The sequence below is a fragment of the Clinocottus analis genome, unplaced genomic scaffold, assembly GCF_023055335.1.
Source record: "Clinocottus analis isolate CAN_PGR_092001 unplaced genomic scaffold, fCliAna1.0.p SCAF_3, whole genome shotgun sequence".
NCBI lineage: Eukaryota > Metazoa > Chordata > Actinopteri > Perciformes > Cottidae > Clinocottus > Clinocottus analis.
Window position 1 is genome coordinate 18,122,755 of NW_027176042.1, and position 23,506 is coordinate 18,146,260.

The 23,506-nt window shown below is 42.7% G+C and overlaps 1 protein-coding gene across 2 annotated transcripts; it reads left to right on the plus strand.

Annotated features, from left to right (window-relative positions):
• The first annotated feature begins 1,199 nt into the window (after window positions 1-1,199).
• On the plus strand, window positions 1,200-21,282 carry LOC137796795 (rho GTPase-activating protein 40). Of its 2 annotated transcripts, none has more exons than XM_068594921.1 (15): window positions 1,200-1,404; window positions 9,879-10,102; window positions 11,262-11,482; window positions 12,249-12,327; window positions 13,317-13,465; window positions 14,375-14,540; window positions 14,947-15,038; window positions 15,487-15,564; window positions 16,682-16,841; window positions 17,564-17,646; window positions 18,353-18,559; window positions 18,851-18,994; window positions 19,269-19,420; window positions 19,665-19,720; window positions 20,315-21,282. In XM_068594921.1, the coding sequence occupies exons 2-15, from the start codon at window positions 9,898-9,900 to the stop codon at window positions 20,419-20,421; spliced, it is 1,899 nt and encodes a 632-aa protein (XP_068451022.1). In that variant the 5' UTR covers window positions 1,200-1,404; window positions 9,879-9,897; the 3' UTR covers window positions 20,422-21,282. The 2 variants fall into 2 exon arrangements, with proteins under 2 accessions (XP_068451022.1, XP_068451023.1); XM_068594922.1 differs by lacking the exon at window positions 1,200-1,404 and adding an exon at window positions 8,179-8,339.
• The last annotated feature ends 2,224 nt before the right edge of the window (window positions 21,283-23,506 follow it).

The following is a 23,506-nucleotide window of genomic DNA, read 5'->3' on the forward strand; positions in this document are numbered from 1 at the left end:
TATAAAACCTCACTTTATTTAAGAAAGTCCATGCTGAAGCTCAGTGGACGATGCCAATAAAATCTATTGAACAAAGAGTCCATTTATGCAGAACAAAGACATCCTTTATTATAATATATTTTAAAGTACTAACATATAAATTACCAAAACTACCATAGAACTATGAGAAGTAATAATAAATCATACTTTCAAATCTCTTTAAATTATTGAAGCGGAACATATTTTCTATGATTGATAATCTTAAGAGACTCATATTGTTTTTACAGAATTGCTCGGTTCATATATTCATGGTGTTCAATAAAATTAGTGACAGATTATTGTTCTGATGAGTGCAATAGTATATATGTCTTAGATCTGTCATTGCAAAGTGCCTATATGTTTATTATTACGTTTACAGCTTTTCATATCCGTCCCATTCACAAAGAATAGGTTTCAATTTTGCAACGCTTTGTAAAAAGATCAACATTTCACTATTTGAAAGATTTTACTGTGAAAAGTAATTATTACCATTTGACATGTGTCATATGAGTTCTGTAAATGACCTATTATAAACTATTGAAGAACTTATTGGGTGTTAATATTAAGTAAGTCAGTTGAGCAAATAAGTGTCAGCTCAGTTTGGATGAAGCAGCTTTTTAAATATCTATTATCATTTAGCTCAAATGCAAAATGCAATATGTTTACAGAGCAAAGGAAATTAACGTTTTCATCACACACACACAGTTCAAAAGTATAGATATGTCCAACATAAGAGACAAATCAAGCAGAAGGCATACACAGCGGTGCATCTAATCATCAGGACAGAAGTAGAAAGAAGAAAATTAAATGGATTGATAAAACATAAAAGATAAAAATTCAAGCGCTCTCTAAGACTGACAGTTGACAGGTTTAAAACATGCAAGCAGACTTTAGTTGAGGATCCTCATAATCCAAATTCTTCTTCCTCTTATTTATTTTTAGTTACTTATTTATTAGTTATTTTATTTCAGGAAGATCACATGAACAGGATGCAGTCGGTGATGAACAATGATGCTTTACAATTCATTTGAAGTGGCAGCTTTTTATTAGCTATTTAAAAAAAAAAAAAAAGAAGAAGAAGAAAAAAAAAGAGGAAAACGTTATAGAAACCAGAAGTGGTCATATGGGCACACTGTTGCTGTTGTCGCGGTCGGCGTGATGACGTCAGCCGCAAGGTGCGAAGGATAACGTGGACGGTTAGCGGAGGAGAGCGTGCAGCCTCCCCTCATCCCGTCTGCGAAGGCAGGACGAGCTCCACTTCTCTCCCGCCATCTGTCTGCCGTCTGCAAGCGAAACTCGTCACTTTTGAAAATAATTGGGAAAAAACCCTCCTTTCCCGCTCAGACGAGCCTGCGCGCGCCGGAAGTGTCCAGGGCGTCTCCCCAGGTAAAGTCTACAAGCTCAGCAGTGATCTCTTTGTGCTCTGCTAGCTAACCTTTCACAATTTGTTAAAAAATAACGTACATTTTCCAGTGAAGAACGCGGGTGTTATCTTGAACAGGAGGATGTGTATAGTAGAAACAGAGGTCCAATAATGGACTTGTGTGGTTTTATTTGTTTGGCCGTTGGGCTCTTTGTGTTTCTGTTCTCCGGTCAGGAAGCGTTTCTGGTTGCTAAGGACCTGTTGTTATGGGCATGTGTTTCCTCCTGCACGTGTTCAGCTCAGAAGTGGAGCCCTAAAAAGTATTTCCGTGGATTTCGTTGCAGTTTATTGGTGTAATATTGTGCATGATGGTTCTTTTCCAGCCGCCCTTCACACTCAAGATGCAGATAGATCGTGGCCTTTTGAAATATTTAAGAGTAGAAAAACATTTCGCATAACATATACACTTTTTATACATTTTTGTTATCAAATAAGTGTGACCCAAAATGATATCCAACCAGCTCTTGTTACTTATCGTCTGGTAAGCAATGAGGCTCAGATAGACTTTTAAACACATGAATTAAAGGATTTTTTTGGGCTCAGTAATCATCTTAATTTTATTTTCAAAGATAATACATATGTTTGCATCAGTATTGACATGATAAGCTGAGCTATTAGCTACTGTTAAGCTACTAAATATGTATTTTAGCTGCAGACTGGCATCCATAGCATGCGTAAAGTGCCTGCTATATGTTCAGGCTTTTACATTTTACATTGATTAACTGTGACAAACACACTATGGATCATATTTGGTCAGAGAAAGTACAAAGAGATCGACATAACAAAAGAAACAACACCTGAAAAGACAACTATTTGGTGTGAAGGATATTGCTGAGATGTCCTGAGTAATTCCAAGCACCCAGTGATTGAAGTCATTCTCAACGTTTAGTATGTGAGAAAAATAAATTTGTAATGGGAATATTATTATAGTATTGTGGATTTTTACCTTATTTGCCATTTTTCTTCAGCTCACTGTCAGTAGTGTACATTGAAGAGAACACATGGCTAATAGGGTTGTTCGAGGTGAATAAGAAACAACATGCTACCCCAATACTGTAACACCTTAAGAAAGCTTAAATAGTAAAAGTCAGTGCAAAGTACTATAGTGCAAAGTACTATTGAGCAAAGTACTACTGCTCTTGTAATCCACTTTTGCGCCATATGGCGAGAGAAGAGAAGGTATTCCAGCTTTGATTGCTAGTGGCTAAAGCCCCACACAGCTCAGGTGGCAGCTGCTGTGAGTCACGTATGACACATCGTTTGTTTTGGTTGACGCAATAAGAAGTCTGCTTCCAAAATAGAGAATCTGGACACACAAACATGTAATTATGTAAACGATGTGATAACAGGAGATATGATCAAGGATGACAGTTTAACCTGATCATAAGAAGAGATATGGTTACATGCTACAGTTCATGTTCATTCAACGTGGTGTTTATGATCATATCAATTGAAGTCAGAAGTTATTTTTAGAGAACATGCTCACTTTATGACTTGCATTTCAAGTAATAGAATTATATGGTGCTGATGTCGTCGAGCAGGAGCAAGGAGTTTAAAGTCATATATCACATCATACTTTAAGAGCATATGAGAGCCAAAGAATCGAAGGTGGTTATTATCTTTATAGACTTAACAGGCCTGTGAATATAAAAGCTGAATATGTGTGTATTTTTCGACACTTGGCGTGACTATTGATTCTTTTTTAATCTTATCATTTTTCTCACACAATTTATGACAAACTTTCCACTTTCCAAATGTTTTTGCACGGTTACACCTTTGCACAGGGGCATATTTTGAATGATGGAAATGATCAGATAATTGAAGCTTTCTCCAACTCACTTCCCATCTGTGCTCTCAGAACAAGTTCAGCTACATCGCTCTGATGAATTTATGTGCCAAACTTCGCAGCAATAAATACCGATGAGCAGAAACACTCATGTCGCTCTGGGTGTGTATGCACATGCAAGAGAAATATCTCAAGCGAATGACTTGTTCGTTTCATCCCATACACATCTTTTTCTCCTTGTCTATATATTGTTCACCACAGATTTTCTCTCAAATACATTTTTGTTCGTCGGCGTGGGACGGCGTTGCATTAAATAGTCGTGACATCGTAATCGAGTGAGCGTTTACAGCATGCTGGCAGGCAGCCACATTTTTTTTTTAACGTGTGGGAGTTTTGTGTTATGAGTGACAGGCTGCAATCTTCTGCCTCTGTCGCCATTTGCTTGTCAGTCAAACCATCTGGTGTCAGTGAGTCAGGGGACACATTTTTCTTTTCTCCATGAATTCAAGTTTCAGCATCAGTTTAACAGCACTAATGTAATAGTGACATTGTGGTTTTGCTCCATGTTCCATCACTCTTCACCTCCTTCCTTCCTTTCCTGTATAATCCTCCTCCATCAACATTCGCCCTTGTTTCTCTTTTTGTAATTTTTCCCTCTCCTGTATTCTACACCGCTCCACTTTCTTCCCCTTCCTCTCCCCTCCCCTGGCTCTACTAGCCAAGAGGTGGATCAGCAGGCCGTGAGGCTGAGCTGGCTGTCACATGCCATCTCCAGGGTCACAAGGTGACGTGCCATCACGTCCTCCACCCTCCTTTTCCTCGAGGCGTATCTGTCAGCTAAGGAGGATTGTCAGTGATGGTGAGAAAGGGCTTGACTTACCAAGAACAACAGTCAGAGATGATTTAAGAGAAAGGACATAAACATATAAAGGAAGGATGTGGCATGAGGGAAGTTACAGGAGTGCAGATATGGTGGTTTTATTGGAACTAAATCAAGGTGAGAGTGAAGAGAGTGACTGAGAGACACAGCATTGGGGATACTACACAGCCAACTTTAGTGGTTTAGACTATAGGGAAGTCTCTGGGAGGAGTGAGGAATAAGATATTGTGAGAAGAGAACGAGCTGGCGAGGAAGGCAAACCCAAGAGGAATCCCTGTGGTCTCACTAATCTGTGTTGATCTGGTTGGAGACACACTGAGTGTCAGAAGTGACTGGACCAACTGGCAGAGAGCTTAGCCAGACTATACTGGTCCTCCCAGGTCTCCTACACTGTACACAACGGAGCCTGTAAGGGGAGCACCTATTCTCAATGTCGAGTGATTTAAAGAAAGATTTACAGAAAGTGATAAAAAAAGAAAGGAGTTGGTGTGTACACAGTCTGCAATGTCATTATCAGATTTACACCAATGAGTTGCTCACATATATTAGAAACACTGCCGAGATTTCTAATCTTAAGATTAACCAACTCTGCTGTGGTACAAAGTCCAATCCTTAACTCTCAAGGCTCCGTCTCATTAAGACCAATTCATAAAACCTCATTGGAATTTTACTTTGAGGGCTATTATGACGTCATAATTACCCAACATCTGTCTCAGCTCAGTTCAGCACCACGTAACCTTTGGTGCAGCATCCCACCACTATAGAAATGCAGCTGAACGACAGAGGTCAGGCCGGAGCGGCAGAGGTTCACAGAAGCGGGTGACCTTTTCTGCCTCTGTCATCTTGAGCGTAAAATTGCCCTTTTCAAATGGCGAATCCAACTTATTTATCTTCACACATCCACTGTGTTTGCCAAGAAAAGGGAAGACAACGCAAGCCTAATTTCTTTGTTTGCCACATGTCATGCTCAAAGGCAAGATACGCAACATATAAACTATATATATATATATATATATATATATATATATATATATATATATATATATATATATATATGTTACTAAAAAAAAAAGTAAATACATACAATTCCATCAATGCATTCCATTGGTAATGTTGTAAGAGCAATTTTAAGTAGGTATAATTATTCTTATAATAACTATAATTCTTTTTATAACAGGCAGCAGAGAACATTTAGGCATGGAGTTAAATTAGCATATGCCACACTTGCGAGATCTTTTGGCTGTTTAGTCCCGTAAAGCACAGTACAATGACTCAACTTTAACATTTCGTCCGAATTAAGTCCAACTTAAGTTTTGGCTTTGAACTGTAACCAACCATGTTATGGCACAAATATGAAACAAAGGATTTACAGGTGTGTTGTCTGTCCCCGCCCTACTCTACAGTGTGTCCTCCCTCATTGAGGCCTGATCCAAAGAGCCACTGGTATTTCGAGTCTGCCTTTAAATGTGTCTGTGGACGAGCTGACACCTTCCTGCTGTTCATTGATATTCAGCCTTGGATCATTGACTCTGATGACAACCGTAAAGACAAAATGACAGCGTTCAAGCAGATTCCTGTGTTGGAGTAAATCAGTAAACGTATAATGAGAAGGCCGCCACTAGCTCAAAGGACGTGGAAGGAATTCCCACTTTTCTGAGCCCCGGCATAACTTTATCCAAACAGTTTTGTCAAGCCGTCCAGCCAGCCAGCCGGCCAGTCAGTCAGGCATGCAGCTGTTGTGTCCTCATGGCCAATCCATTCAGCTCCAGCCATTCAGACAAGGTCTTCCCTCTGTCGGTGTCCCAGCCCCAGTCAGCTATTCAACCCCTCAGCTCCTCTCCTTCGCCCCCCTCCACCCTTCACGCAGACCTCCTTTCCTGCCCCAGGATGCGATGTAGTGACGTGCCCACCAGCGCAGTGAGACTGTCCTTGTTCTAAAGTGTTTTGTGCACTGAGGAGATTACAAGGAAATAGCTTGCCAGGGGCAGGCAGCTGCTGTTTCCTTCGGCTTGCAGCAGTTTGGGGGTACAACAGCAGGATGCCGTGGGGGAGAAGCGGCTCTGCAGCCCTGCTGCTTCTCTCGGGCAGAGCCATCGCGTGGGCCAAGGCCAGGTAGGATCAGGCCTCCGTGGACTCGGGGGTGCTGGGACTTGAAGCTCATGCATGGATTAAGCTACTCCACTACTTTTAGGCGAAACAGGGTATGGGTGCTAAGCAAGGTTGTTAAAAAAAGTTTTTCTTTTGACTTCCTACTTTAGTTTGACTTATTTTTACCGGGAAGTTCGTTCAACAGCCTGGTTAGAATTGTTAGTCTCCATGTTTTGGGAGTTTGGAGACTTTAGATCTCTTTCTGTGTTTATGATTTTCTGTGTCAATGGACAGATCCTGTCTGCTGTGGCAGACCCATATTCTCAAGGCTGTGTGAGGAAACTGTTGCATTCTCTCCACGCTAAGAGGCGAGCCATGGAATTCAGCGACGAGGATTAAAAAACAGTGTTGCTTTCAACGCCAGCAGCTTTTGCGAGTGGATTAGCGTTTTCCTTGATGGGGTTACTGTGTGTTGTCTCCCACAGCGCTGAGTTTGAACTTAACACAACAGTTTAACATTTTGTTCATTCTTCTCTCAGAGTGGATGGCTTCCTGTTCATTCCCTGTGTTGGTTTGGGTCCCATCCAACAAGAAACAATCCCAACACAACTGACATATCCAGTAGCCCCTGTTTTTAATTATCTTTTTGAAAAGCAGCGTGTGACTTGTTTCGCAGCTGAGCTTTATAAATTGTTGGCATGGTGAAGAATATTATCAGCAGGTTTAAAAATAATACAGTGGGGCCTTTGCTCTTGGTTTTTGAGGCAAAACAACTTCTCCTCTTCATAGTCTGTCCTCTGAGTGTATTCCATAGAGGGTTGGCATACTTCAGTTATGAATCTGGCCCAAGGCTATTTCTCTATACTGGCTAAATTAAAAACATTTATCCCAGATACATTTTTAGATAGAAAGCAAGTCATATGACAAACTGTGGCGGGACTGAAGTAACTGGTTTTCTCACTTTTCTCCTCATCTCACCAGGCATCTGGTTCTGTCTGTTGACAACTTCAGTTGATATATAGGCTGTCATCCGCTCTACAAGAGAGAATGAAAAAGTGATGTTGAGTCAGTGATTTGGGGAAAGGTGTGAGGGGTTTGCAGTGCCGCTCTCAAACAATGTTGACCGACCTGTTGCACCTGAGGAACTTGAGGCACTTTCTCTGCCTCTTGCTACACATACATCACATCCACACTCAGCCACCAGAGCTTATGTAAACTGTATAGTCAAGCGCTCAGGTATGAGGTTTGACATGTAAGCTGTGTGTGTGTTACAATAAGTTGCTTTCTTCGACATATAAGGCATTATTTGATTCAGCACACCACGTCATGAGCTGTCACAGCATAAGTATGCGATTGATATGAGATAACCTGCTCAACCACAGAGTTTCCAAAAGAAGAAAAAACATCTTTACCCTTTGATCTGTTTGATTAACTTAATTCTTACAGTCACGGCAAAGCAAATAGGTGAAAATGGGCCTTTGTTTTTCCCTCAAAGAACCCTTGATTAATTAGGGCAAGTTAAGTTGTGTATAGCTTTCCCTAAAAGGCCAATAAAGTGCCTGAGGTATACATGAGTGCAGTCGGCATTTACCCTTGTGGCTAAACCATTCATTGTTTACGTATATTAGACCTGGGCTGACACAAGTGTTATCTTACAGCTCACGTCTTTTTGACTATAGTTTTTAAAAGTGTCAAAGACTGGTTTTAATCAGATGTGATGGCCGTTAGGCAGGGCGTCTCCCCTCAGGGTGGCCAGGGAGGGGACAGGTGTGAATGATGTGTTGAAGTACAAGGAGTCGTCACTCCCTCTATGCATTCCAGTTCCAGCTACTCCGCCACAAGCCTCAGTGAACAACAATATTTCCTTGTCAGCACACAGAGAAACTGGAGCAGCGAACAGATTTACACAACTCTCACATGGTGTCGAACCAACAGGACTGGATGAAGCGAGGTTTTTGTGCTGGATTGCAATCCCTGGATTCTTTTAGCATTGTGGCTATGAGAGTCAGAGAGGAGGAATTGGTGGGCAGGCTCGGATCCACCATGCAATTTCCAAGCACCAGGTTGAACCGTTTCAGGCTTCGTCCTATAAGCCCAGCGAGGAGCAAGCGTGTGAAGCCATCCTCCCAAAAGAAAAAAGCCAGGTATGTGTGCTGAGAGGGAGCCAGAGCCGGAGCTGGGTCAGCAGGATCGAAGTCAGACATGTTTTGTTGAAAGTTTGAATGTTGTCTGTGCTTGAAGGGAAGTTGTGCAGATGGCACACTTGTGTGGTAGGACCCCAAATAACCAGCGAACTTAAGAGCCACTGCAGTTAGGCTACATGTAGATCATGCTGTAGAGTCTGTGTTTGCACCTTTTTAGATGGTGCCTATTTTTGTCATTTAAAACAGACACATTTTCATTTTCCGGGACAGAAAAAAGTTTCTCTTGAGAAAGTTTGAGTCGTTGTCACATCAAATTAATACATCATTTTACATTTACTTTCATTTCTGTTGCATTCTGTGTAGTTGAAGTGGATCCAGAGTGCACCGCTGTGAGTCAGCTGTCTGCAGACCTCTGATCTCTCAGGCTTGATGTGTGTTATCCATAAGAGTAGCAGGTTGTGAGCACATGTTTTGGCTTTGGACGGCTGTGTGTGTGTGAGTGATGTAGTGAGCTAGATGTATGGAAATAATTGTACTTTACTTTATTATGTCTATATTGCATCAATGCCACATGTTCTCTCCCCATTCTAACTGCCATATCTAAACTCAAGTTATTGGATGAGGTTGATTACTTAAACCTCGAAACTGGATTAGCATTCCAAAAGCATTGATCTGGAACAAATCTGATCTGACTTCAACTTTTGTGTTGTTGGTTGTTGCATTCATCCGAAACTTGTCAATCATACCCTCACAATTCAGAGTATGACAGGTATCTTTGGCTCTGATACATCAGACAACTATGATTTCATTGTCTTTCCTTGGCACGACAAGCCATCTGACATTCCCCCGAAATGAAAGACTATGGTTTGGTATGTTGCTTGAGAATTGCTGACGAGAGGAATGTGACTGAACCGCACACCGATGGAGTGACTCAGCTGACCACTTCCTGTGTCTGTGATCACCATGTCATGTTTTAGTGCCTGAGGGCGCAACTGTGTCTGCATTTAATGTGTGTCCCTTTGTTGTAAGGGAACAGTTGCACCGTCTCTTGTTGAGTCATTCACCAAAAACGCTGGCTGCATTTTTTTTTTTGCAAGTCTTCAGAAAACAATCTGATTAAAAAAAAACAACAAACAATGTCATTGTTCATTGTTTTTGATTTCTTAACCTTCCGTTCTTGTGGGTTTGCAGTCATGTGTCTGTTAGATGAAGGGGTGTGACCCGTAGGAAACCCGATCTCACATTGTTACAGTGACATCTAGTGGATGTACAGGGTACTATGCCTCCAGGACACATTTCGCCGGAACAATAGAGACCCCCCCTTTGTGTCCGCTCTCGCCATCTCGCTCCTCACGCCGGCCCTCCCTCCACCCCGCTCCTTTTGTCTCTCCATCTCTCTGGGCTCTCCCCGGCTGATTTACCCTCCCCGCATCGCTTCAATCTTCATTCCTCCTTGTGTTTGTATGCGTCTTTGTGTTTCTGCTCGCCGGTTTGCATGCATGCGTGCGATTTCTTTACGTGTGTGTATGTCTGTACCAGAAATCCCAGCCCCACCGAGATGAGCGTGGAGCCCTGGGCCAGCCCGCAGGACCAGGCAGCCGCCGAGCACTCACACGGCACACACCCGTCATCCTCCCAGGATCAGGAGCAGCACCCCGACAAACTCTGCCTGGATTCATTTTGGAGCGAGGTGGAGACCATTCAGCAGGGGAGTGGCTACACAGACCTGGACTGCACCAGGAGAGACTCCAGACAATCGGAGGGTAAATACTGCATGACTTCTCCTGTGCTGAGGGATTAGGAACGGGACGGAAAGAGCTGAGAAATAGAGGTCATCGTGGTTCTGACTCGTGGTGGAATCATGAAACCATCAGTGTTTAACACGGCGGATACGGAGATACTCCATGAAATGATGCATACATGGCAGCAGATGAGGTGTCACTCATGCAGCAAAGAAGCGCTCATCACCATGACAACACTATCAAACACTTTGTGGCGGGGTGTGTTTTATCTGCAAAAAGCCTCAAAGCAATTCATAATGGGAATGCCCTTTTTATTGTGTTCGGCAGTTCTTTTTGTGTTGATTCTACTCTTTCAATAGATTCTAATTATGGTCTGTAAACAGAAACACTTTTCGTAATTACTTTTTCGCTCATGAGGAAACCTTCTGAAGTCTGGATTTTGTTGTGGAAGTGAATTTACGCCCCATTATTATTTTGAGAGAGTAGAAATGGTTTGGTTCTTCTTTATGGATCTTAAATATCTTCCTACCTACATGTCTTTAGTGTCTACGATCCGGGTGCACCAGCTCTTCATGAGTTCAGACTATACAAACCACTAAAGAGAGATTAGTTGTTGCTAAACATTTACACTCATTAGTGCCAAGTGTAAGTTTAGTGCATCTACCTGAATTGACAGACAAAGCTATCGTTAGCTTACAAATGTACAACCCATTTAGAGTGAAGAGGTAAAGACAGAAGATTGAATGGGCTTGACAATACCGATAAAGATTTTCTAATTACAGTTGACAAAAATAACACAACATGCCTCAAATAACAAAACTTTATGCTACATTTTGCTCATTACTTAATAACATCACCAATGTTGTACTAATTAGTCTGAAACACACATGTTTGCACTTCTTTTTGTTGAAGACCGACAAGTATGTTGACTATATTGTTTATGTTACAGCTTGTGGGGCTGCAGTGACTTCCTGTTTACACCGTCCCTTGCTTTTGATTGGACCGTGCTATAGATGTTGTAGTCACTACAGACTGACTTTATAAATTACATCAAAATTATGGTTGATTGTCGTATAATTGTGCAGTTCAAATTGCATTACATCTGCATGTTGTTGCTGTCGCCTCTGTGTAACGTTGCCCGTCTGGATCTTTCACTGTCTGTTGCCTGTTTGTGTCTCAGAAGGCGAACAGGAGGAGCAGTGGTTGGCCGATGCCGGCTTATCGACCCTCATCAGCGAGGACAGCGAGGATGTAGACAGAGCGGTACTGCTGTCCACTCTGACCCGGACCCAGGCCGAGGCCGTCCAGCGGCGACTGGACTCCTACACGCTGTCCCTCCGCAAGAGGAACAAACCGGCGCCGCGAGACGTTCGCGACATCTTTCACTCCCCCATCACTCAGGTCAGGACTTTGAAGAACCTCTGACACGCTCCACGAGAAAAAACATTGAAAAAAGTGCTTCAGAACTCCCCACGACCTCTGACAGCCTGGCGGAGGAGGAAAAGCAAGAGGAAGCTCGCTCTCCGTCTTTCAAATAACATAAAAATAGCTGGAATAAGTGTAGAATTTGAGAGTGACTTGTGACAACCTATGTCATTTGTTTACCGGCCTCAGGCTTATTGTTGTGCTGTCAAAGCTGCATGCAGAGATATATAAAATATCCATTTCCCTGGTGACTGTCACAAAGAAGGCAAATCACATGTAAAGGCCATGCTTTGTCCTGCCTGTCTGCCTGAGCAGCCCCGAGAGGGGACTAGATACACTGTTCCTCTGATCCGTATCAGCCCTTTATCAAAGGAAACACTCTTCATATCCATCTCCATCTGCTCAGTGGACACCGTAAAACACGACGACTATTCCCAGCGGACACAATATTAAGGGACTGATATTTTTAACAACAGTTGTTCCTTAGAGAAAGTGTTGTAATTGGGCACACAGGACATCTATAGCACGTCTGTCCGTCCCGCGAGATTCTCAGACGCACAGTTGCTCTTGCTGAGATTTATTTCAGTTGTTGAGGAATAATTTTTCCTTTCTCAAATCAAGGGACTAAGGCAGAGTATGTTAAAGCCCTTTGAGGAAAATGTGTGATTTGTTAGACAGGGCTGTATCAAATTTAAACATTGACATGCGTTTGTGACGTGTAATAAATGCTCTCTTTCCCCAGACCCTTCTTCCTGAGTCCCAGCGTAGCGAAGACTCTGCCCAAACCAGCATGGCGTCAGTTGGCAAAACACCCCTTTCAGGTAAGCGCTGAATACAGGAGTACTATTACTGTAAGCCAAAAATAAAACCAGCAAGGGTTCAACTACGAATGTATTTCATCACGTGTCTTTAGAAAGACACATATGAAGAATAAGAAGTCTGGTGAGCAGCAGATTTGTGAGGTCCTGATGAGGGATTGTCTGTTGGTATCAGGCCACAGGCCCGTCATCTCTTCTAATTCAGTGATTTTCAGCCTTTTTTGAGCCGCGGCACATTTTTTACAACAAATAAATCCAACAACCCAAAAAAGTTACAAAATGTCCCATCATTGCGTAATACAGCATATATGGTAGGTAATAATTGTGCTACCTACTGGCATGGAAGACTATTTAATTACCTGGCCAGACACTATTTTGCAGGCTCAGACAATTCAACAATGGAAAATTACTTGTTGAAAATGATTATTACGTGAAATTGGACATTTTCCCACAGCACACATGACGATCTCTCACACTGGTTGAAATTTATCGTTCTAATTGGTTCAGATTAATCCCCGGATAACTCCCCATGTCAACATGCAGCTGCTGAAGAACGTCCCTGTACCCACGCTGATGAGCTCACTGGCAAAGTTATGAATAGTATTTAGGTTTTTGTACTGTGGAAAAAAATAAAAAGCGAAACAGTCCTGACAAAGTAATGCAGTTGTTGACGCTTTAACAGTGGAAACACGCATCAGGTTGACGTCAAACCAAGAACTATTTGAATGGATGTCACAGTAGATGGGGACATCTTTATTTGTTTTAACGTAGAGTATTGATCCTCAAAACATTCTGCCAGATGTAGCTATGTTTTTGGGAGATACAAGATAAGAATAGCATGTGGGTACATTTCCTCATATCAATGGATGTTTTTCTTTCTCTTGTTCCTGCATTCAAATTTGAGTTTGATGATTTCCCTCACACTTGACTTCCTCAAGTGAACTAGGTTGTCGTGTGTGTGTGTGTGTTAATGAGTGTTTCCCCATTTACAGCTATGACGCCAGAGCATCATAAAGGCGCTCCAAAAGAGGAGTTCTTCATCACCGACGTGGCTTACTGCGAACAGGCCGTCATCTTCCTCAAACAGGCCAAACTTCCACAGAACAACAGCCAACGCAGAAAAGAGGACGGCACCCTGCCTGTAAGCACCAACACATCCGTCTCTCCTTCCAATGACCTTCTTGCTCATGCTGCCCTTCAGGAAAACTGTTGAAATTGTTGTTTCGAACGGGGAACTTAATGTTATGAAATGGGAAGACAATTTCCAAATAGGGCATAAGAGAGAAATACTAATATGGGTTTCACAGTGTGTACTTCCTAAAGTAATTCTGTGTGAAAGTACATCGAACATCTATTTACAGAAAACAGGACATAATAATAATCACATGATGGCAGGGCAAGGTACACACATAAATAATAAAAACAGTTTGGCTTGTGTACCTGGAGGGAATATACATGTTTGGTTATGGAGAAAAAATGTATCTCAGTAATTTAAGACTTTTGGATAGAGTTGGATATTCTAACCAAATTTGTAAGAATGTAAGTCTCTGTTTTTGGGGCTTTGCGTCAGTTTTACGTAAACCTGTTCAGACACACACACAAATGTTATTGTTAGCTAATTCTAATCGGTCCTGCGGCCCTGCTGTTGGTTAGATGGCAGGGTTAAGCAAAATACAGGAATGAGGGAATTAGCTCCCTACAAAAGAATAGTTGTTGTGTCACTGAGTGCAGCAGATTCATTCTTCTATTTCAGGAATAAGTGTCCTCGGCAAAAGGGAAGAATTTTGTATTTTTAAAGGTGTTAATTAAACATGCATGGTTACTGTTGCTACACTGCTTAGAGTATTAATCAAGGGAATGGCTGATGCATATTCTATTACAAAAGTATAATGTATTATGGACAGTGTTATGTAAACTTTTTGACACTGTCGCCATTTTCTTCTTTATCCCATTCTCTCTTCCTTTGTCTTGCTTTGCCTCTTCACCTCCACTTCCCATCCTTCAACTCTAATCTCCCTCTCCTCACTTTTCACGGCCTTCACCTTCTCAGCGGGTGATCTGCCCCAAGTGCCGTCTCGGAGTGACCTGTATTCAGGATCTCTCCCACTCTGACATGAAGAAGGTGCGTCAGTTGGCTCTCATCGACATGACGGCGCTGTGCGACCTCTTAGAGCTGGAGGTCAAAAGGCACAAAACCGGCAAGAGGAAAATCCCAGGTACGGCAGCACAGACACACGAAGAGGGCACTTTGCAAACACATACACAAGGAAAGCTTCCTTTATAACATCTGCAGAGATTTCCTCCTTTTCCCCTGCAGCCTGGAATTAAATCTGCCTCTTTGATAAAAGTGTTTTGTCCATATAACAACACTGAATCTTAACTTTGGTGACAGATTATTCAGGAATACATTAATCATCCATAGCTAAACCGAACATATCTTTGGTTAGCTTTAGTATGACACACTGCAGTTACTGTGTGTGGACACGCCTATTTACACAGCATTACATGAGCTATGACGTGGCACTATGGACGTCGGTACACACACAAGAAAACACACACAGGAAAATGTCTCCCGTGTGCAACTTCAGCTGACAGCTGAATGAAACGTTGTGTCTGTCACAGAGAGCCCGCTGTACGGCGTGCCGCTGGCCACGCTGCTGGAGAACGATCAGAAAATCAAACCCAGCACCACTACTCCTCTCTTCATGCAGGCGGTAAGAACCCCAAACACTTCTTACGACCTTCAAAATCAGTAAATGTGTCATGAAAATAGTCCCACGTGCTTTTTTTCTGAACGTAGCCATTTTAGATACTATCTATATACGTGGCCTTTGGAGTTAATTTAACCGATAATCCAATATGTCTATATGATATCAGATCTGCTTGACCATATTTTGCACAGCATGTGTTCAGCACATTTTTGCTTTTGAACCTGCAAAACGTGTCTTTGAATAGACGCACTTAAAGCAACCTCAGTGTCCTCTGCATGTGAAAAGCTTTGACCACACCCTGTGTGCAGCTGCAGTTACTGAGAGCCGCCAGCAGAGGTGTGCAAGAGATTCTTATCTCATGATGGCTGACTCTTCGCTAATGTCTCTCTCTCTCTCTCTCTCTCTCTCTCTCTCTCTCTCTCTCTCTCTCGCTCTCTCTTGCTCTTTGCAGTTGTTGTCATTTTTGGAAAAGAAAGGTGTGGATTCAGAAGGCATCCTGCGGGTTCCAGGATCTCAGTCAAGAATCAAGGTACAGTATTTAGATACGCATTATGTATGTCACACAAACACTAACTGCACACCTAATTACCACGGCCCTTTTTGTAATTGTATGTTTGAAGCAATGAAATGAAAAAAAAATTAAAATATTCATGACTTATAGGGCAGCCAAGATATTGACACTGTTAAATGTCAGAAGTGCCTGGACACTAGTGGAGAAAATCCAACAGCTTCACTGAGTTTAAGTATAGTTGACATTTAGGAAAATCCCATGAGACAAAATCAATTTTTTTTTTTTTTGGGCTTCTGTTGCCAGGTCAAGCTTCTGATACTGTGTTTAATTCAGCATATGCACAGTAGAGGGTGAATCAATACAACTAAAAGCAGACACAAGAGGGCGCCATTTAGCGTCAGGACAGATTACCAGAAAGAACAATCCAGTACCTTTGACAGAGAAGGAATTTGGCAGCAATGATCATTTAAAAACTTCATATTTTGGCACTTGCTTTTTCATCTTTACAACATATTATACCATTATGATAGTTTTTCTTGTTCCCAAATTAAATTTTTCAAAATCCAAATATAAAAGTATTTGTAAATAGGGCCATGTTGTCCCGTGAACAAAAGACACAAAACTTCAGGTGTATGGACTTAACTCAAAGCCCAAAATGCTATGGTACCATATGAAAGCTATGGGCTGTATTAGCAACAGACTGTACAATGGACATGTAGACCAACAAGATAATAGAGCTTACTCTGATATGACACAAATAGAGTCTGAAAAACAGTGACAGGTAAATAGTTAACATCCAACGTCATGAAGAGTTGAATAATTATGATCTCAGCTGTAGCTGCTCCAGAGACACGTCATCTCTATGAGTGACAAACAGTTCTCCACATTTGCGTCATTCAAAATAACTGTCACTGAAAATGTAACACTTACGAACACTGGAAACTTTCGAAATGCCGTGTAGACTCACGAAAGCCATTATTCTTCAGTCATTCACACAATAAATGGTTTCTGTGTCCAAAAAAAAAGCTTTAGACTGTAATAAAATATTTCAAAAGTGTTCAAATAATTAGATAAATTGAATGTCTGAGAGCTGGACTCAGTAGTTCCTTTTGTGGTCATTGTGTTCAACCTGCAGCTGCTGCAGCAGAACCTGGAGACCAACTTCTACTCAGGGCAGGTCGTCTGGGACGAGGTGAGTCCCAACGACGCCGCGGCGCTTCTTAAGAAGTTCATCAGGGAACTGCCCGCTCCTCTGCTCACCGCCGAGTACCTCAACACCTTCAGCGCCGTTAGAGGTCAGTGTGCAACATATTAGATCTCCTTAAATCTCTCAGTTTCAGGACACATCGCAGCGTACTCTGTAGTTACATAACGAGCAGCGCTGTGATCATAGAGTACATCAGGAAGCACAAGGGGGACATGTTTGAAGTGATTTTATTGTGTGTTTTCTTATCTGGCAAGTTGTGTAGTTGCTGTATAAATCAGACGTACACAACAATTCCCCTTCCCTTCCTCGACGTGACTTCCATTACCTGCTACGTGACACTCTGCTGCCCACTTTTCCAGACAGCTCAGCAGGGTTCACATTATAATCACCGGAGTCTCTTCTCCGTGACTGCTTACCTTTTCTGCTCCAGCTGAGAACGCAGCATTAAGATGAACAAGTTGATAGCCTTCCAAGAGCAGCTGTAAAAGATCTGCTGGTTCCACATTAGTTTCACCTTAATAAAAGAGTGGACTGATATTATTAATATGATCTGATTGATGACTCACTGATGTTTAGTCTGCGAAGAGAATCAGTACAAAGTGATAAACGACGTGTGACCACAGAGACATAAGCTAACAAAGCTAATGGCCACCTGTCACAATGTCATTAATCTTTAAGCATCCTATTACTCTCAGCCAAACGCAGAGGAAATGAAGAAGATGAGTGTCTGTGTGTGTGTGAGAGAGAGTGTGTGTTGGTGTGTGTGTGTGTGTGTTAGACTTGTCTTACTTTTGTTTCCTCTTCCTACAGACATCACAGAACTGAGGCAGAAACTTCACATCTTGAACCTGCTCATCCTGCTGCTGCCTGAGCCGAACAGGAACACACTGAAGGTAGTCACTGAAGGAACACACACACACAGACACAAACACACACACACACACAGACATGACCTCCAGGCGCAATAGAGGTTGTAAACTAGCTTCCAAAATGAAAGTCATGTTCGAAAATGTCTTTCATCTTCAAGGGTTTAAAACACAGAACACATAGATGTCTCCGAATCTTTACTCAACACTCTTCACACCCTACACGCTCTTATTTAAGGTTGTCAGAAATCCGTCCCAATTTCCACGCTCATGTAACTCGACATACCGAAGCGCTGACTCACAGTGCGTTACTATATTGTTCTGCCACTAATCCACATTTTAAACACTCTGCTCTGTTATGTAACGTCTTGCATTAACCATGACTCACTTTCACCGACACAAGTGTGCAGTCCGCTCCGCTTATAGCATCCAGTGGCATGAAACCCACCTGAACTAATTACTTTGACTCCAGTGGAGGCAGCTGAAACTTACCGCGCATTAACATACTTCTCCGCCGAGGTGTTGCGGATGATTCAGCCACTGTGATAATTCACTTTTCTCCATTTTGTGCGTCAGTGTACAACCCGTGGACGTGGCCTCTCAACAGTTACACTGTGTTCAGTTGAAAGAGAGCGTCTGTCAACTGGACCGCTCAACCCCGACGTATATAATCACGATAACAGATCATCTTTGAGTTACCATATGCGTGTGTCTCCATCTGTGTGTTCCCCAGGCCCTCCTGGAGTTCCTCAGTAAGGTGGTTTCTCGGGAGAAGAGGAACAGGATGAACCTGTGGGCCGTAGCGACCATCATGGCTCCCAACCTCTTCCTCCATAAGGCCGTCCCCAGCCGGCTGACCGAAGGGGCGGAGAAAGGACACGCGGAGAAGGCAGCTGACGTCATGAGGCTCCTCATCCGCTACCAGGACCTGCTCTGGACGGTAAGACAGCCCAAATGTTCATCCTCATGAGGAGAGGATTGTTGGTTTCAATGCAGAAACATTAGATATAAGAGCGATATTATTTTGAGGGTATTGTTTGTTTTCTACATGTGCTAATATATATATTTTTTGAAAACATCTTCTTTAAACATTTCATAACAAAACTTGAATTCCCCTTCTTTGCTTTTTATGGCGAAGAAAAATTGAGGAAGTTGCAATTGTGTAAATATTTCTTTGGCATGAAAATACGTCCGTCACGAATGTTGCGCCACGTCCCCTTTCGCTCTTCAGATCCCCAATTTCCTCATGAGCCAGGTGCGGAAGCTCAATGAGAACAGCAACCGGCGTTACCAGTTCTACGATCGCCGCATCAAGAACCTGCTGAGGAAGATCCACACAGACAGCCGCGAAAAACCTGACAAGAACACCTCAGAGGTGAGCTTCTCTTCTTCATACACTCTGCAGACAGTACCTCCAGACAACAGCGATGTCCAAAAGAGTTTTGTTACAGCAATAAATGGCGACAACACATCTTAATTCTTGTGGTGAAAAGCTCCTCACATACTGATAATTCTTAGGGAAACCTGTATCACTGTTGAAGCTGCATACTCTCATCGTGCCGTCATTCAAATGTCACAAGATGTTTGGTGTGGAAAACGTCATTGTTTTAGTATCCAGAGTTCATACGGTGATGTATTTTGCGCTGCAGCCGTGCCGCACAGTGAAGATCCAGATCGGGGATCTGGTGAGCAGCACCATGGAGTTCCAGCTCAACATCAACTCCCGAGCCTCAGACCTGCTCACCCAGTTCCAGCGCCAGTCGCTCCGCAGCCCAGACAACGGAAAGGGCAAAGTGCGAAGGTACGATACCGCGCAGACTTTAGCTGACCACAAGCGAAAGACAACTCTTAACTTCAATTGTGTTACGTAATGCACATAGCAGTTCAGTTTAAGCTTTTTTCTCTCTCTCACAGTAGCAATGGTGTCACTTCTGTCACCTGATGAAGTCTTCCTTTATTATATATATTAGTTCTTTCAGAGAAACATATTTATGTGTCCACCTTTATCAGAAAAAGGATGCTACATCTGTGTTTTCTCTCAACAGAAACGGCTCCGTGGCGTATCCTGACTGCGCCCTGTACGAGGTTGGAGGGAATATCGGTAAGTTGGAAGTGGCTTCTGCGTTTTCTCTCGACGGAGCGGCGCTGACATTTGCATGTCCTTCTGCTCATTGAGCTGATGAGAGTAGCGAGGTCTTACGTAATGAACTGTGCAAAGACCAAAAGAGATTTTAGTGGTGCATCTGCGGTTATCAGAGCAGACAAATGCTCATTACACACATGTCTGCACGCTCACAGGAAAGCTGACACTTGTTCAGTCAGTTCAGCTTTTGTAGAACTTTTTAATCCGTACATTAATACCGGAGATTATTGAACTATTATCACTGTTTTGCTACAAACACAAATCCTGAAGTGACGCTCAAGCTAAAAAAAAAAAAAAGAAATATTTCCCAGTAATCCCAAATTTTTGGTGTCCGTATCAAAGTAAATAACACATTTCAAGACATCAATTTGAATTCTACGAAATGGGAGGGACATCTTAAAAAATGTGACCAATGGAGACTGTAATCGTCAGATTAATCAATAAGAAAAATAATCATTTGCAGTTGCAATAATATGTGAAATCAACCCCTTGTGATTATTGTTGCATTTCAACAACACAGGCGTTTAGTAATATTTGTGTGTGTTTTTCCAGGTGAGCACTGCCTGGATCCCGACACACACCTTCTGGATTTGTACAACAGCAACTCTGGAGGAGAGTGGGTCATCAAGATGAAACCCAACGCCAGCAGACAGCTGTGAAGGACGGACGAACAGATCGGGGAACAGGTTGCCGAAGAAGGACAAAGGCAGAGCCTCAAAAAGAAAGATCAAATCCACGCAGCCCTCCCTCTCTTCTTGTCCTTTTCATCCTTGGAGCAGCAAGGGAGAAGGAGACAGATGGTCAGATGGAAGAAGCAGAAACAGATAGAAGGAGAATCTGCCAGGAGCAGAGCCTAAGAACTGTCTATGATCAGATGAACACACTTTGCCCTCTGTCTCTTTCCTTCTACATTTCTCCCTCTCTCACTCCATTTCCCCCTCCTTTTTCTCCCTTCTCCCGTTCATTCCTCGCCTGTGTTACCGTGGGGCTGCGACGCTGCGAGCACAAAGCCGCTGATTTGACTCATTACTTCCGACAGAGAACCTGCTGCATGGAAAAAGAGAAGAGAGAGGGCTGGGCAGTTCGGTTCATCGTCTTTTCTCTCAAGCAGTCATCTCCAACCACGAGCGAGCAGATGGGGACGCAGAGCACCTCTGGCGACAGAGAGCAAAGGCCCCGCCCCCTTCTCAGGCCAGACAATGTGTTTTCAAATCATAGTTTTGATTCATGAGGTTTTTTGCAAAAAGCTGGATTATGATACAGGAGCTTTACGAGCAGAGTATTGGTTGGATTGGTGTCTGACCCTGTTGTGCCTCTTGTGTTTTCTTTACAAGACATTTATGAGATTAATTCTTGACCTTGGGAACTGCAGTTAGTTGCTGTTTAGGAGACCTACATGGCAGAGAAATGTGCTTTCTCCAGAGGATATTTACCTGAGGAAATAAGGTTTCTCTAATCCCGCTATCGGAAACCAAGCTCCTCGTTTACTCACTTGACTGCATATATATATATATATATATACACACAGTGGCAACCATTTGGATTAACTCTAGATATATAACGTAATGCTTTTTAAATTATTGCTAATTACAAAACAGCAACACGAGAAAATAATGTAAAACTCACCACTTCAGCCAACCTGGAGACAGAGCGGCACTTCAGTTACCAACAGGTCAATTAGTGAATACACTGACTGATACTTCTCATCTGCTTCTTAGCTCTCCGCTAACTGTTTTCCAGCTCATTTTGACTTCGAAAAAGTAAACAAAAACCTAGGAACCTGTGCCATTCGAAGAGATGAACAGATATGTTCTTATCTGTGAAACCCTGCAATCTCCTGGGCCTTATAAAAAAAAAAAAATGATCCATGGACTTCCAAGGACCCCTGATGTGTACAGAACAGTGCTCAAAGAGACTTTTATTATCTTTTTTTTTTGATACCAAGGGATTTGGTGTCACAACCTCAAGGACAGCTACTGCACCTCCAAAGGGAGTTGTTAAGGACTCAGTGAAGCTGGTCTTCAGTTCTCATTTTTAAACACATGAATGGAGCCAAAAGGGCTGAATGGGGTAAACTGGAATTATTGTTGTTATTTATATGAATGTAATGCCATTGTTGCTTCTGTATGTGATGAGTATTCTGTAGGCTGTAGAGAGATTTTAGGATAATGTGGAGTTGCTGCACTCAGTGTAACAGTATGTAGTGTGAAGTCAACCACACTCAGTGTGGATATTTGCAGTGTTCTTGTACAGATGTTTTGATGCTGAGTTGTTCCCCGATACATCCTCAACAGTACAATATTCATTCCTTCATACTCTGCTGCGAAGAGGTGCTGAAATCACTGCAGTGGAACTGTTTTGATTAGGTTGCGATACTCAAAGTGTTCCAAACACACGCAAGCAGCAAATGAATGTGTCGGACATTTTTGCGCCGATCGTCAGACGCCAATCATTTACTCCTCGCAGCCGGAGCCATGTTGGTACTCCGCGGCCATTTTGTGGGAAGCGTCTCGCACTCCCCGCTCAATAGATGGAGTAATGACAGCCGGCCCTGCACCAACATCCATCAACACCCCTCGGCTCCGTCTCTGTCACCTCGTAATAATGGGACCGTAATGGCGGTTGTGGTGCATCAGAAACGCGGCGAGGAATCACATTTCTTTGATAAAGGAGAAGGTAATAAATGGCGGTTATGAATTCTGCTGCCCTGGACTCGGCGACAGCAACGGTGTGTGTGTGTGTGTGTGTGTGTGTGTGTGCATGCATGTGTGTGATGAGCTTCATTACACAAGTCCAATTGGCCTGTCCCAGGGTCCCAGGCACAGTTCAGTGCCTCGGCACAAAGCGAGCTGATGGAACTGCCTTCTGCTGACAATCAGGAGAAATAGGTCACCTCTGAAGCAGAATCCCAGAGGGCAAGAAGTGTGCGTCCAAACGCCCCGAGGAGCCGAGAACATGGACACGTATTGTTTAAACGCAACATGATGCGGGGGTCACCAAAACAGGGGGCTTCGGTTTACCTGCGACGCAGGTTTTCTGTCGTTTGTCTTGTACACATGCGAGTGCGTTTGTGTGAGAGAGAGAAAGCTTACTGAAACAGTGTTGTCTATGTAATCACCCAGGGAGACTAAATGCTGCACAGTTACAGTGACATGTGTTTCCAGTTGTCGTCAAAGTGTTGCTGAGGACTTCTTATTGCCTTCATCAATGTCCAGCTTTTATTATGGTGAAGATTTTAGACGTCAGTCAGCAGACGTCAGAATGTATATTTATGCCCTTTACACATTGTTTTTAATACTTCTGTGAAAACAGTATTTGCTGTCAAAAGAAAGACTTTTGAAACATGTTTTTGCCAATAAATGTGAATCTAATGTTGTGCTAAACGTGATTTATTTTTTCAATATGGGGCAATGGGTGTGGTAGAAAGATGGTATCAACAAAAGCACCATTCATCAGTCTCGGCGGTGAATCTACAGCCGCGTCGCACACAGAAGCAAACATACTGTACACACACACACACACGTGTGTAAATAGAGAAAATCTGAAGTGAAGTATTGGTTTATTCTGCTGCTGTAATCAATAGAGAGATTAACCTTGTAACGTGTGCGGGTGAAGAGGCCGGCGCTGCTCAGTTCCTTGATTAATCATCGCCACCGAATGGAAAAACCATTCGCAACTAACTGCCTCATCAACTTTGATTATTCAAGGTCTCCGCGTGTCCAAACGGCTGCGTGAAAGACAAAA

Coding starts and splice junctions, on each gene's coding strand:
- LOC137796795 (XM_068594922.1), top strand. CDS start 8,194: ATGAGAGTCAGAGAGGAGGAATTGGTGGGCAGGCTCGGATCCACCATG. Junction 10,103..11,261: donor AGACTCCAGACAATCGGAGG/GTAAATACTGCA, acceptor TTTGTGTCTCAG/AAGGCGAACAGGAGGAGCAG. Junction 19,721..20,314: donor CGAGGTTGGAGGGAATATCG/GTAAGTTGGAAG, acceptor GTGTTTTTCCAG/GTGAGCACTGCCTGGATCCC.